This window comes from Ciona robusta, chromosome 8, assembly GCF_009617815.1.
Source record: "Ciona robusta chromosome 8, ASM961781v2".
NCBI lineage: Eukaryota > Metazoa > Chordata > Ascidiacea > Phlebobranchia > Cionidae > Ciona > Ciona robusta.
In genome coordinates this window covers 2,519,680-2,533,831 of record NC_143242.1, presented here as the reverse complement: position 1 = coordinate 2,533,831, position 14,152 = coordinate 2,519,680, and the positions used below count along the sequence as shown (strand labels likewise).

At 36.3% G+C, this 14,152-nt stretch overlaps 3 protein-coding genes across 3 annotated transcripts; 1 reads left to right on the top strand and 2 right to left on the bottom strand.

The window, feature by feature from the left end:
- Positions 1-1,279: 1,279 nt before the first annotated feature.
- On the bottom strand, positions 1,280-3,293 carry LOC149732239 (la-related protein 7-like). The gene is made up of 2 exons (XM_089883614.1): positions 3,169-3,293; positions 1,280-3,105 (listed from the first exon to the last, which is right to left on the bottom strand). Exon 2 carries the CDS (start codon positions 3,058-3,060, stop codon positions 1,534-1,536), a length of 1,527 nt encoding a protein of 508 aa, XP_089739740.1. The 5' UTR covers positions 3,061-3,105; positions 3,169-3,293; the 3' UTR covers positions 1,280-1,533.
- A 149-nt stretch (positions 3,294-3,442) lies between these two features.
- LOC149732238 (survival of motor neuron-related-splicing factor 30-like) lies at positions 3,443-5,904 on the top strand. Its single transcript, XM_089883649.1, has 5 exons — positions 3,443-3,722; positions 4,011-4,138; positions 4,481-4,648; positions 4,705-4,858; positions 5,534-5,904. The coding sequence occupies exons 1-5, from the start codon at positions 3,603-3,605 to the stop codon at positions 5,669-5,671; spliced, it is 708 nt and encodes a 235-aa protein (XP_089739775.1). The 5' UTR covers positions 3,443-3,602; the 3' UTR covers positions 5,672-5,904.
- LOC149732237 (cytosolic 10-formyltetrahydrofolate dehydrogenase-like) lies at positions 5,886-13,912 on the bottom strand. The gene is made up of 18 exons (XM_089883593.1): positions 13,616-13,912; positions 13,283-13,427; positions 12,804-13,038; positions 12,332-12,497; positions 11,924-12,115; positions 11,598-11,732; positions 11,227-11,438; positions 10,765-10,855; positions 10,191-10,364; positions 9,644-9,891; positions 9,482-9,583; positions 9,118-9,247; positions 8,730-8,887; positions 8,167-8,266; positions 7,670-7,842; positions 7,229-7,426; positions 6,833-7,032; positions 5,886-6,337 (listed from the first exon to the last, which is right to left on the bottom strand). The coding sequence occupies exons 1-18, from the start codon at positions 13,664-13,666 to the stop codon at positions 6,282-6,284; spliced, it is 2,766 nt and encodes a 921-aa protein (XP_089739719.1). The 5' UTR covers positions 13,667-13,912; the 3' UTR covers positions 5,886-6,281.
- Between the last annotated feature and the right edge of the window lie 240 nt (positions 13,913-14,152).

Genomic DNA, 14,152 nt, shown 5'->3' with positions numbered 1-14,152 from the left:
GTGGGGGAAGATGGGACACCTTTGGCACATATTTTCCAAATATCCTGATGGTGTTTTAAACAATTAACAACGGTCTATGGGTACGGTTTTATAACTCGTTGACTTTTTTTGTTTACCGCCAAATCGGACGAGAAAATAGAATAAGTAGGTATCCCACCTTTCCCCACCCTACTATATCTTTACATTAATTAGGAAATAATCTTCGCGAAATAATTAATTTAAATAAGAAATGCTGTTTTATAGCAAAAAGAGATCACGTCATTTCTTGAGATGCAAATGATATTCACAAATTCAAGAGAGAAAGTTAGAACAGTGAAGTATATTGAGATATATATATATATATAGTAGGGTGGGGAAAGTTGGGACACATTTTAACTCTATTTTCTCGTTCAATGTGGTAGTAAACAAGAAACTTTCAAAGAATTATGAAACTATATGCCCAAGACTCCCATAGACCGTTGTTAACTGTTTAAAACACGATCAGGATGTCCAGATATTATGCGCCGAAGATGTCCCACTTTCCCCCATCCTACTATACCTTCACTGGCCCGTTGATGATTTACGTCCTATCCGAATGTATAAAGTCGCTTATTCATCCTCGGGTGGCGGAGCAACGACAGTAGTTACAATACGGTGGACCACAAGGTTTGAACAATTGCCGTTAAGCTTAAGGGTCTTTACCATAGAGTCATAGACAAATGCGCCACAATGGTAGCAGCGTCGAGCCTTGAATCCGTAACTTCTGGGCTAGAGGTAGGCGTAATAATCACTGTGACATCTGAGGTATGTTTATTTTTTGCCCTCGAAATAAATGTGACGAGCCAAATTTTGAATGCGCAACGTAAACGGCTTTAGCTTGAACGCGTTTATTTCGAGTGTAAGTAAATACGTACTTGATTAACGTATATATACAGCATTACTTAAGATTCGACCAGGCCATGGTCGGACATTGTAAATCAGTACATGGGGTATGGTTGCTTATTATTCTTAATATCGCCTACTTTGCGCCAATAAAACTCTTGCCAATAATTCTTAAAACAATATTGCGGATAAAGTATTGTTTTATTTTTCGTATCGCCCTTTATTTGCGCCACAGAACATATGCCGCAGTGCAAAACCTTCCGTGGTCTCTGCAACTAATGTAAACAATGAAGCATATGGCGCTTAGTTCACAAGCCTCTGTTAATAGGTTATTGGAACTTTTCCTTACGTCTTATCCTAAGATCTTATTGTATCGTAGCTGTTGACAAAGTGTCGTATACAGTGCGTTACCATTCCATTTGTTAAGATAACATTACCTCTTTATAACACATTTTCATAGCTTGTTTAACGATTCCGTAGTTTTCACCTTTTATGGTTTAAAGTAGAAACAAGAAAACAGTACAAATAGAAAAAAAAACGACAAGGAAGCATGAGTGCATGCAACAATGCAAGCCAATAGAAAACAACATTTCTTAAACGATATAACAGTAAAAGTAGCAGCTTTCGGTAGCAAATCAAAATTCATTTTCACATACTATAATAATGATTTTGTTATTGCAAAGTATTGTTAAAATATTGGTTGAATTTGATATGCTTTCGACCTGTGGCAAGCAACAAGTTTTTTGCTCGTTTTGTAATTCTGTCCCTGCCTCTGATTCGAGGTCTCTCTCGGCTCCTCTTCATTTGCCTAGAGACGAGGAGGCGATCCCAATATTTTTCCTCTTCTTCCCCTGTTAGTAGCCGGAGAGAGAATTTCTCTTCATTCAGTACAGCTCTCTGAGCAGAAACACTGTCCTCAAACCGCACAAAACCTTCTGTTGCTTTAGGAGCAACATCAACATATGCTACTTTACCATGGTTGAATAAATGATGCTTTAGAACCTTAAATTCGGGAAGACTTCGGTTTGGTTGCCCCGAATCTAAACATTGAACTTTTGCTACAACCCCTGGTGTAAATGAAGGAGCAGCTCGCTTTGTTTTTTCTTCTTCAGAAGATTGTCTGTTATCAATATCATACTGGTTCGAGCTGTCATCAAAATCCCAAATGTCATTGCTTCGGGAATTATGTACTTTTATGAAGCCACTTGTGTGCTTCAAATCAGAGGACAAACTTTGTAAGATGCTCTTTAGTCTCCCCATCTCTTTCCTTTGCATCCTCACGTAACTTTCTTTCAATTCCAACCAATCAGTTTTCATTATAGCTCGAATCTGTGGTGGGTCTTGTTTCGTTTTTGCATTTTTCTTCGATTTTCTGATCCGTTTTCCTCTTCTTTTAATATTTTCTTTTACAGTGGTTACAGAAGACAGTAGTCTGGTCGCTTGGCGATGTTGAAAACTGGATTTTAATTGTTCTGATATCTCTATGTCGGCATTCTTAAGGTGACTTTGGTTTCTGTGTGGCATGGCCTGAGAATCTTCTGAAGATTTTATACAGGCATGTTGTACAGAAGATGCCGCAGAGCTTATTGTATCCATTTCTTCTTCCTCACCAACTTGTTCAAGCTGGAGACTGGTTAAATACTCAGCAGTTCGATTGGGAAAGAAATTCTTACGAGGGAAATTAAGGCTTGAGTAGGCGGTCAAAGCTTCTTCAGGGCAGGAGAACTCAATAAAACAAAATCCTTTAATACTTCCATTTTGTTGCCGTGGTAGTGAAATGTACTTTGCAGTGCCTAACTTTTTGCATATTCCTTTTAACCATGCTATGGTTGCATCGGGTGGCAAGCAATCTATATAAACAGTGCAGTCGTCTGTGTTGGCAGGCTCCTCTTGTAAAACGAATTTTCGTTGAATAGTTTTTAAGTGTTCATTCACCGTAAGCAGAGTTGAGTTTTTTATTGCTCGTATTATAGTTTGTTCATTAACACTCAACTTTTTAATGCAGTTAAATGATTTTAGAACATGAATTGGTACCGGTTTAGTTCCATTTGAGCCAGTCTTTTGCAGAAAGAATTTGTCCCTTCGTAAATTTGCATCGCTGAAGTAAAATTCGACTTGTTCCTGGACAGTTTGCAACGTATGCTTAATCCGTTTCCGCTTTCTTCGGATCATCTGTTGCGGCTCCGCCACCTTCACCATCCAGGTTCAATCAACTCAGGATCGTTGTACAGAAAATTGTTAAATCTGCAAAATAACGACGGTTTACAGCCGGGTACTACGTGGAAATAAACAGAATACACAACAGACCATTTACTGTAGTTTTATATACACTTCTATTGCTGCCATGGTGCCAGCACGCTTGACATGTTGACACTCGCATAAAATTACCTTACTGGTATTGGGATCAAAAGTCAGTTACATTGCAACTTAGCAATAGTTAAAACAACGTCGAAGTGTATATATACATTAGCGTTTGTTTAAATGTTAAAGTCAGGATAAATTAACATCTTTTTAAAGCTTCCTACATTGTGGTCGCAACCGAAAATTTCTATGTTGGTGACCTTTCTCTGTTTTTTGTTTCCCGTTTTGTTACAACTTCTATTAGCTTGAGATTGAAGAAAAGTAAAATAGTAAAGAGTTTTTCGGTTTATTTTGCTTTATTTAATTGCAATAACTGCACTGAAATAAAAGCTTGGAACCACGCAAAAGTTATATGCTGGTTTGAAAAAGCCACATAAGTCATGGAAGAGTTAACGGCCAGCTTGAAAAGTTACAAAGTCCAATACGCGCAGGTGGAAGCTGCTCTTGCTGCCGATGAAGAAAACGATGAATTGCTCAAGTTAAAACAAGATCTAGTTGAAGTAAGTTATTTCATTTTTGTAATAAAACCATAGATTTGTCAGATGTTTTTACTTCCATATGTAATTTCAAAAATCAAAATTGATCATATTATAAGTATAGTAGTAATTTGAGGGATTTTCATCATAAACGGATTTCAACCGAAAAAATCTTTAAAGTAAAAATTTTTTTTTGGAAAATTTATTATGCCGTGGCCTAAATTCATTTGAAAATTGTTAAATTAGTCAACAAATTGCAACAGCATGAAGTAATCACCTCATTTTTTATCTTCTTTTATTGTCTATGTGCAGGTTATTCAACTTACAGAAGATTTAATTAGCGCTGAAAATGAAGATGGTCAAGGCTCATCTAAATCCAAACCAAAGTTAGAGTGGGGTATTGGAGATAAATGCTTAGCTTTGAAAGCAGATGAAGGAAAGTAAGTTGTTTTGTTAGTTAATTGTATTACAAAATGTAACTACCCCACACTATACAAATAAGTTTGAACACAAACCCAATGTTTAATTGGTAACCTATGTTTTAGTTTGTAAAAATAAACAATATTGATTGAAACATCTTTATAATATTATATATATTTGGTATAAACATTTTCTTGCATAGTTCTGTTTAAGCTTTAACAAATTTACTTTGTGTGCAGATTTTATACAGTTTTTAAATTTGCTATAGACTATGGCTGCTAGTTATAGACTATGGCTGCTAGTAATTACAGATATGCCGTGCCTTTTTATTTACCATTAATGACACATATTTTTGTTGCTAGGTATTATGAAGCTGTAGTAGAAGACATACTCGCTGAGAGTGAATATGTGGCGGTCGCATTTTGTGAAAGTGGAAAATCAGATATTTGTCAAATGTCGGCCCTCAAACCTGCAATTGGTGGTAAGGCTGGACCAGGTTCTTTGCATTGGAAAAGCAAAAACCACTTGAAGTGGGTAGAGTATTGATTTCTTGAGTGTTTTATGCTATTCATCATGTTACTCTTAGAAAGGAGCAATCTATTGCTCAGCGTGAATACAGAAAAAAGAGAAACTTGAAAAAGAAAATGAGATTAAAGGAGAAAGAGGCCGAGTCTGAAATTTCCAAAAATAAATGGAAAGATTTCAACAAAAAAGTTTATTCAAAGACTTCAAAGGGAAAGGTGAGTAGGGAGTTTATTAATTAATTATCCAGGCAACTGTAATAATAGTAGCTAGAAGACACTTTCCATGACCAGATGCCAATAGCTGTAACCCAGTAATAGTAACATACTTGGTAACTCGTAAGCTGGCACAAGTGTATGAAACAGAACACCCGTGTTATAACGACTGTTGTTTTTCGGCCACCCGAGGATAAAGTAAGTTACATTCAAGTGTATACAAAATCAAAATAAGTGTGCCGTACCTCTAAACATTTCATTTTAACCCTTGGCCTCAACTGGTTTCAAGGTTATATGTTTTTCATAGTGTTAAGTGTATAACATTTGTAAATTGTTTGCCAAAACTAAACTTATGTGCTGTGGGGAAGATGGGACACCTTTAACTCGATTATTTCATCTCATTTATCACGACTCTCATACACCGTTGTTAATTTTTTGAAACTTGATTAGGATATTTAGATATTATGTGCTGAAGGTGTCCCATCTTCCATCTCATTTATCACAACTCTCATACACCGTTGTTAATTTTTTGAAACTTGATTAGGATATTTAGATATTATGTGCTGAAGGTCTCCCATCTTCCCCCACCCAACTATATATATATTAAATTCTTCGCAACCCTCTTTTGTGTTTAAGTTGCTGCAATAAAGATATTTCAATCCTCCCTTTGCACCACAGGTAAAAAGAAGTATTTTTGCTTCTCCTGAAGGGGCGGGTGGTAAGGTAGGTATTGGAACCTGTGGTGTAGCAGATAAGGAGATGACCAAATATGACCATGGAGCAAAATACAATGCACGTCATCTTGTACCAAGATGAGAATTCTATATAATCACTCAACTTATATGATCTATTCTATCTGGGTCTTGGAGTAATACTCTCCTGCTATTACAGTTTTTAGTCAGTTTCTTTTCTTTTGTACAAGATACAATTATGTTGTCTTGTATACTGCTTGGGTTTTTTGAAATGTAATTTTGAGTTGAGTAGTAAGGCTTATTACTTCATAACGTGTACAAACATTGAATAAATAAAATTCAAGCAGGAAGTTTTAATATGAACTTAGTAAATTAATTTCTGTATCAAGATATCTATTCTTAAAGTCGGGGTAAAATTAATTTACTATCTTAATACAGAAGATATGTTTGACATAGGATATTTGGTAATAGTAACACTAAGTATATTATATTAGTAGAAAAATGTTGTTTAAAATCCAAACTGATCGAAATAAAAGTTGTAAAAAAAGTGAAATAACATAATAGAATTACGTATCTATAAAACTACCCCTTCTGCCACCAAGAGCTAAAAGAATTTGAACTATTTGATGAAATCATGCAGAAACATTCAGAAAATACGGCAATGGAGGAAGATATGGATGACTTGTATGTTGTTTGTGAAGATCTGGTAGTGCAAGACATAGAGACAGGAAGGTTTAATATTCCAGGGTTACTGCTTTAGTCTTCAAATACTCGTTAAGTGCGTCCTCCCCTATAAACAAACAAATATCAATTATTTACATAGAAAACCATAACTTCGCATCAATATCATCATGTGAACATTGTGTAGCGCAGGTAAAGGGTCCCGTAGGTTATGCATTGGAGTCTACATTTCTATCAGCAGAAATATCATATAAATTTTGTTGAATGAATGAATGTAACTTACCTATCCTCGCATGGCTGGAAAATGATGGTTGTTATAGCATGGGTGTTCATGCACCTCATGCCAGCTTACGAGTTACCATGTATGTTACTTTGTGGGTGATTATTTTCGGGGATTTTTTATGTATGGCTGATAACTTGGACAACCCATTAGTGACCACTGGGTTAGAGCAATTGTCATTTGTCTTGCCCAAGGACACAAACGCTCACAAAGGTAGCAGCGACAAGGCTTAAAACTTACAGGCCGCTGCGCTAACTACTTTGCCACGGCGCCGGCTTTTAATAGGTAGTTACCGGTGTAATCAGTGTATAGCGTTACTCTTACCAAGATCTTTGCCGAAACCGGACTGTTTAAAACCACCGAATGGAGAAGCAACGTCTGTTTTGTTGTACGTGTTTACAAATACTGTACCAGCATCAAGCTTGTCAGAAACGTATAATGCTTTGCTGATGTCTTTCGTGAACACTCCAGATGCAAGCCCATACTCAGTGTCATTGGCACGCTTCAAAACACCATCTACATCACTGTTAAACACAAAGAGACTTTTAAATTTTAATCCAACAAGAAATGGTGCATGAAATTTGTTTTTCTACAGCAAGCTACCACATTTGTTTTCACCAATTGGGTTAATGGACAAACTCAAACCTATTGCTTTGATTTTCTATAATACCTACATGGTAACCAAAGGACCTCACCCATATAGAATATAATAAAACTTACCCATCAGGGAACTTGGATACCACCATGATAGGTCCAAATGATTCCTCCTTTGCTACATACATGTGGTCTTGTACATCAGTGATAACAGTTGGCATCATATACAAGCCTGGCATGTCACATTGTTTGCCACCGTATGTAAGTGTAGCGCCTTCTTTCACAGCAACATCACAGTATTCAACCAATTTATCTAAGTGAGCCCTAAAAACAAAAGAAAGCTTATCAATCATTTTTTTCCCTGAAAAAAAAATCAAAACAAAATAGAGCTTATCAATCATTTTTTCCCTTAAAAAAAATTCAGCCAAAAAATCCAACAAAAATAACAGTGATTGAAATAGTAATAGCTTTAAAAACATCAGCCAAAAAATAACCATAATCAAAATATTACCCAATTGAAATGAAACAAGATTCAAGCCTCTGAAAAAAATCATGAACTGGACTCACTTGTGGTTTTGTGGTCCATGATCAGTGCTTGCACTTAAAGGATCACCAATCTTCATCTTTTTTATCTCTTCAATGATCCTGGCAATAAACTCATCATGGATTGCATCTTCAACGAAAAGACGACCAGCTGCGATACAATTTTCTCCTTTGTTGAAAAACACAGAACTCATTCCCTGCAAGACAACACAGCGTTAATGCCTATTGCTTACATAAAAATCTTGTTACACATTATAGTACTATGGAGTAAGATCAAAAACTGTTAGGCCTAGGACCATCCTTTCGCAACATGTTTGACCAATAAACAACACTCATTTAGAGTCATGGGGCCACGGTTATATAATTCTATAAATATTCTTTTTTTACTACCAAATAGCACAGGAAAAGAGAGTGCCCCATCTCACTCCATACTGTAGATATTATTACACATTGGTTTTACAGTTTTAGCCCAAGTATTTGTCGGCCACATTATGATATCAATACAGAAGATACCAACTTACAAATCTAACTGCTTTGTCCATGTCACAGTCACTGAATATTATAAGAGGGGATTTCCCACCAAGCTCCAGAGATACTTTCTTCAGGTTGCTGACAGCGGCACTGTTATAAAACATGGCATGTCAAAAAAAACACACTGGATTGATTGAAAATAATCACTTGTTCATATAATCATATATATGAACCAGAACTATCTTTGGAATATCGTTTTTCTGGATTATTCTCTACCAGGGGCTCTTAAATTGGTTATCAAGAAGTAAGCACACCAGCTTATTGCAAACAAAAATCATTACACAGAACCGAACTTGCAATTAAAAAGGTGTCCATACATGGGCCATAGTTCAACAACTATTCTTACTTATGTGCGTTGAATATGAATATATTTATATATAATGAATATATATAAATAATCACCTACAAAGTAACATGGTAACTCGTAAGCTGGCACGAGGTGTATAGACAACTGTGTTATAACGACTGTTGTTTTCGGGCCATGCAAGGATAAAGTAAGTTACATTTTAAACATTTATACATACATTTATATATACATATATGAAGTGTTTACCTTTTCATAATCTGCTTTCCAATTGGAGTTGATCCAGTAAAACCAAGTTTCCTGATATCTGGATGGTCTGCCAGTCTCTGACCAATATTTGAACCAGCTCCAGGCAGAATGTTGATTACTCCTTTAGGAAAGCCGGCTTTAACTACCAGCTCAGCAAACTAAAAAGTTTTTGTGTTAGCACATTTGTATTTCCATTTAAATAGGCTGGACCAATGGCTTGCCTTAAATCATACATCCAATATACCAACACAAAATAAGTTTACTGAGATATTAAGTCTAGGGTGCCCAACCTTTTCCAAGAAAATGCCACATTTTACCTAGCAACTAAATTCTATATTGCTCTACCTTTACTTGGGCCTATGAAGAGTCCATGATTTAGTATTTTTACCTTGAGTGCAGTAAGAGGGGTAACTTGTGCAGGTTTCAACACCATTGTGTTTCCAGCTGCCAAGCAAGACGCCATCTTCCATGCCAACATCATTAGTGGGTAGTTCCATGGAATAACTATCGCACACACGCTAGCAAATACACATTAAATTTACACTATAGAAAGACCAACTGATTTTGCGTTACCGCTGCTCCCAGGCATAATGTAATTAATCTTTAAGCAACTTATCTGGTATAAAAAAGTAGTGTATTTCCGACATGGCAGAAGACACTACGATATAATACATTCAATATTAAACTCAAAATATCATTTTTATCAACTGACCCACCCAATTCTCTTGTTACAATAAAAACAGCCAACTTACCCAATAGGTTCTCGTTTGGTGTAGGTGAGGTTACGGTTTGGATGAGCCTGGTTAATTGGGATTGTCTTGCCATGGATTTTGTCACACCAGCCAGCAAAGTACCTGTAACACAACATGAATTACACAATATGTTCTGCCGTTTGTTTAGAAGCCACTTCATACCTGAATGTTTGTATAGACATTCCCACGTGTGTTTTAAGAGCAAGGGTATACACCGCTCCAGAATCAATGGATTCAATCATTGCAAGCTCTTCTTGGTGTTCTTCCATTAAGTTTGCGAGTTTGAACATCATTTCACCACGATCCCTAGGATTCATAGTGGACCATGGTCCAACCTCGAAGGCTTCCTTCGCAGCCTCCACTGCCTCATCCACATCTTCTACCGTTGCTTTCGATACTTTGCAGATCACCTAGTGAGTGCATAGGTTTACTACAGTGGATTTTAATGGTAAGAATCATACATAGGTAGGAAAACATTCAAATAAAAAATGACTAGGTTTGAATACACACTTTTTTACAGATCTTACAGACACTGTAAAGTGAATGGGCCTACTTTGCAACAAGGCTGAGGTCCTATTTCTTGCTTTGCCGAAACACTCATATAGAATCACTTTTTTTATACAACAGACCAATTCTGGCTGAACTCCTATGTCTCATGGTATTCCTCACTATAGGACTTTATTTATATAGAATCAAATATAATACGTACAGATTCATCAGCCGGGTTGATGGTGTTGTATTCATCACCATTTGCAGCATCAACAAATTCATTGTTGATAAAGAGTTGATGGGGCATCTGTAACATGTTTCCTTTCACCTCCTTTTCCGCATAATCAACATCAAGCTCTTCTTCGACTTCTAAACCTCGGAAAACTCGAATCACCTGAAATATAAATATTGTGGAAAAAATGAACATAATGGCAAAAATGTATAGCATTGTGCAAAGAAAGGGCAAAATTCTCAAAGGAACCAATGGCCAATATTAAATGGTACAGGATTTGTAAGCCTAATCTAATATTTGTGCAGGGGTAGCAGCAACCTCTGGATTTTCAATTGTCAAAGCAATTTATTATTAAAAACATTTTAGAAAAAGTTAACCTATTTCGTTGCCACAACCCCTGAAATTTTAAAAAATAAACACAACTGGTATGTTCCGTTTACTTTGCCATGACTGTAAATACCCTTGATTGTGGTAATGGGCAAACTTTGGGTTAAATCCATACATGCCTTATGGTAGGACCTTAGCCGTATAGAACAGAAATGACTCATATATTCATATTTACCTTCTGTATGAAGGCACCAAATGTGGTGTTCATATATACATCCTCGTTTTTTAAGACAACAGCAATACCTTGCTTAACCTCTTCTACCAACCTGTAACAAGATATATGTTAAACAAAACCATCACCATTCAAAGCATCTGAAATACTACACTGAAGATATTTCATTGTGGATAATTTGTAATGATATTTTATGAACACATCACACATGTAAGGCCTTGAAGGAATGCCTGTTTATACACCATGCACAGTTGCCAGTTCCTTTTATGTTTATTATTGCCATGTTTCTGCTTATAATTTATTATGTTTATTGTAAATTAGTCTTGCTGCTGCAACTGCAATTCTGTTTACAAAAACTTTACACACGCATAAAACAATCACTATCTCAGTTATTTCATCATCACCAATTCTATCAATAATAAAATTTTTACACCAAAATAACACACAATCTATCAAACAACACACCTAACAACATCCATTGAACCAGCACCAGATTTAAAGAAATCTGTTTCCTCATCAATCTCTTTGTTAAGGATGCCACCCCAAGCTGTAGAAATCTTGGCCATCATTCCTTTTTCTTCTTCAGTAAGCTCCAGTGTTTCAGATGCATCTGCTTGCCCGAATTTTGAAGCAGCAACCATCTTACCATCAGAGTATTGGATGTTTTTCACATTTATCTGAAAAATGAACCACAATTTTTAGTGCAGGCAGAAACCTCCAAAGTTTAATTTGATAATGGTAAAAAATTCTAAACTCAACGATAATTACTTTACTGAGATATTCTATTTACAGTGGAATATAAGACAATACTGGGTCTGTATGTATTAATTATTCACCTTTTTTCCATCACTTCCATAAAGAAGAAGTCCGTTCTTATGCACGATGCCTGGTTGTGCCATTCCTTTTACTTGAACAGCCTCCCCAGTTGGTAGTTTGCTTCGATGGACAGTTGACCCAAACAAAGTTACTTTCTGCAGATATAGCTTTGTTTAGTGTATTAATTTTATTTGAATATGTTATATTAACACTGCCCTCCAGCCATTTCAATCAGAAAACAGACTAGTATCTTAACAAGCAAAGAAAAGCTTGGTTTGTTATAATATTGCATTGTGCTATTAATAACACATTGGAGTGTACGATGGAAATTGGCATACATTAATACCTCATCATTTATAACTGTCCAAGCCCCAGGAACTTTGTCATTGCCCCTGATAAAATTATGCAAGTTGATTGCCGGTTGGTCCCAGTTAATTTCTGCAGTGCTGTGTTTCATAATGCCTTCATATGAAGCCCCTTCTTCAGACTGCACAATTTTTGGTGCCTTGCCATCAGCTATCAGTTGTACAGCTTCTCCCTGTTAGTTCAGTGAATAAAATACACAAGTCAGATGACCTTGTAAATTAAGCAAACAATGTAACTGAATGAAGCCTGTTAATATTAACACTCTGATACTAAAGCTATTTTCAGCACCACCAAAGTTAAGCAATGTTAAATATGTACTTTGTCTGGCGGATGTAGTGAGGGACAGAAGTGGAAATGTACACTTAAATAAATTGTTTAGAAAACTTACCATGGCCTTTATACCCTCAGGGTAGAGAAATCTGTTGTATATGTCATCAACGGTATCGTTTGCTTTAACATCACATTCTCGTTGAAGTAAGATGGGCCCAGTATCAAGACCATCATCGGCCCAAAATATTGTAAAGCCAGCTTTCTTGTCCCCAGACATAAGGGTCCTGATAAAGTATTATGATTTACATATACAAGGCAAGGTATCAATATATTATCAGTTAAAGCTATTGTTTCACCCACACCATTATACAATGAGTTCTACAAATTGTATTTGATTTTTATTTCCAAAGTACAAATACCAAAGCATGTCTAAAATCTTATTATTTACACATTTTATTTTAGAAATCCACATACACCTTTAATATACCAAATATGTGTTAATTTGTTGATAATTTTGAAACACAAAACGTATGTTCAGTTTTTGGTCAAATAAGATAATCTTTATATCTCTTTCTTGCATGCCCACTTACCAGTTAATGGCAGAAGCACCTCTATGCTTTGGTAGTATGGAAGGATGGTAGATAATGGAACCATTCTTTGGGTGATCAATCACATTCATGGGTATGAATTGTGAGCAGAATGGCATCACATTCAATTCAGCTCCACATGAAGCATATTGTTCCACTACTTCAGGTATTGGCTTGCCCTTTAATCGCCAACGTTTAAATTTAAAGACAGGGACTCCATCTTGGCTAGCAGCAACAGCTAAAAAAGTGAAAGCAAGATGTACAAAAGTTATGGACTCAAAATATCATGCAAACAGTTAAAATTAACTCAGCTAACATTGTATATTAAATCAGTATGACAATTAATAATGCAGGTGGTTTAAAACTACACGGGAAACTGGGAAAGGTGTAACAAGAAGTCTGAACAGATACACCAATTGCTACAGTTTATTAGATAATGACTTTACAGAGTTGCAATTAAATTGATTCACTTCAGTAATTACCTAGGGGATCCTGCTTCCCACCAACATCTGGTATAGTAAACACTCCAACAACTTTGTGGCCATTTTTTCGCAGAATGTTGTAAGTATCTGCACCAAACATGGATTGACCTATGACTGCAATCTTCATTTTGTTTGCCCAGTACTCCTGAAGATTTGTGTAAATATAGAATTCTTAGTTGGCTGCAATTGTATTGGTTAACCGGTATGGTTAATTATTTCATTAAAAGTAAATAGTTGTTTAATTAACATATGTTGCAGTGCTACTTGGCTTGCATCTATAACCTCATGTTATTGCATTTGTAAATATACACGCGCTAAATTAACGCTACCAACCTGCGATGTCGCAAAAAGGCGCTTTGGTATCAACGCTGCTCTCCACATCATTTAAATCCTTGTTATGTATTCAGCGGAAACACAAGAAAAAGGCTTGATACTGCTCCGACAAATGCTCTCACAATACGAATGCCTCGCAGACATGCAAACACTCAGCGTGTTTTAGAGCAGCGTGGCCAACGAAGAGATGACTAAGCAAACAGGTGTCCTAAGTTAGCAATACGGTATGCCACCTTACAAACTACCGTAGATACGTACGAAGGCCGACCTTGAAACAGAACAGTAAATCGTATCGTACAGCTCTATTTGACAGTATAAACAGTTTATATTTAGACGACTACAGTAAGGTAACTAATTAACGACGATTAAAACAGAATACTAAACCGTGCAAACCTTTAATGCGGAAATGCACAACTCAATGTGATTGTCGCAGTGCGCTATCTCCTCGCTCTGGACAACTAACAGGACTTACCTTTTCCGCAACCAACCCATCGATCCTGTTCAGTGAAGCGTGCGGTGTTGAGCTTGCTGAATGGA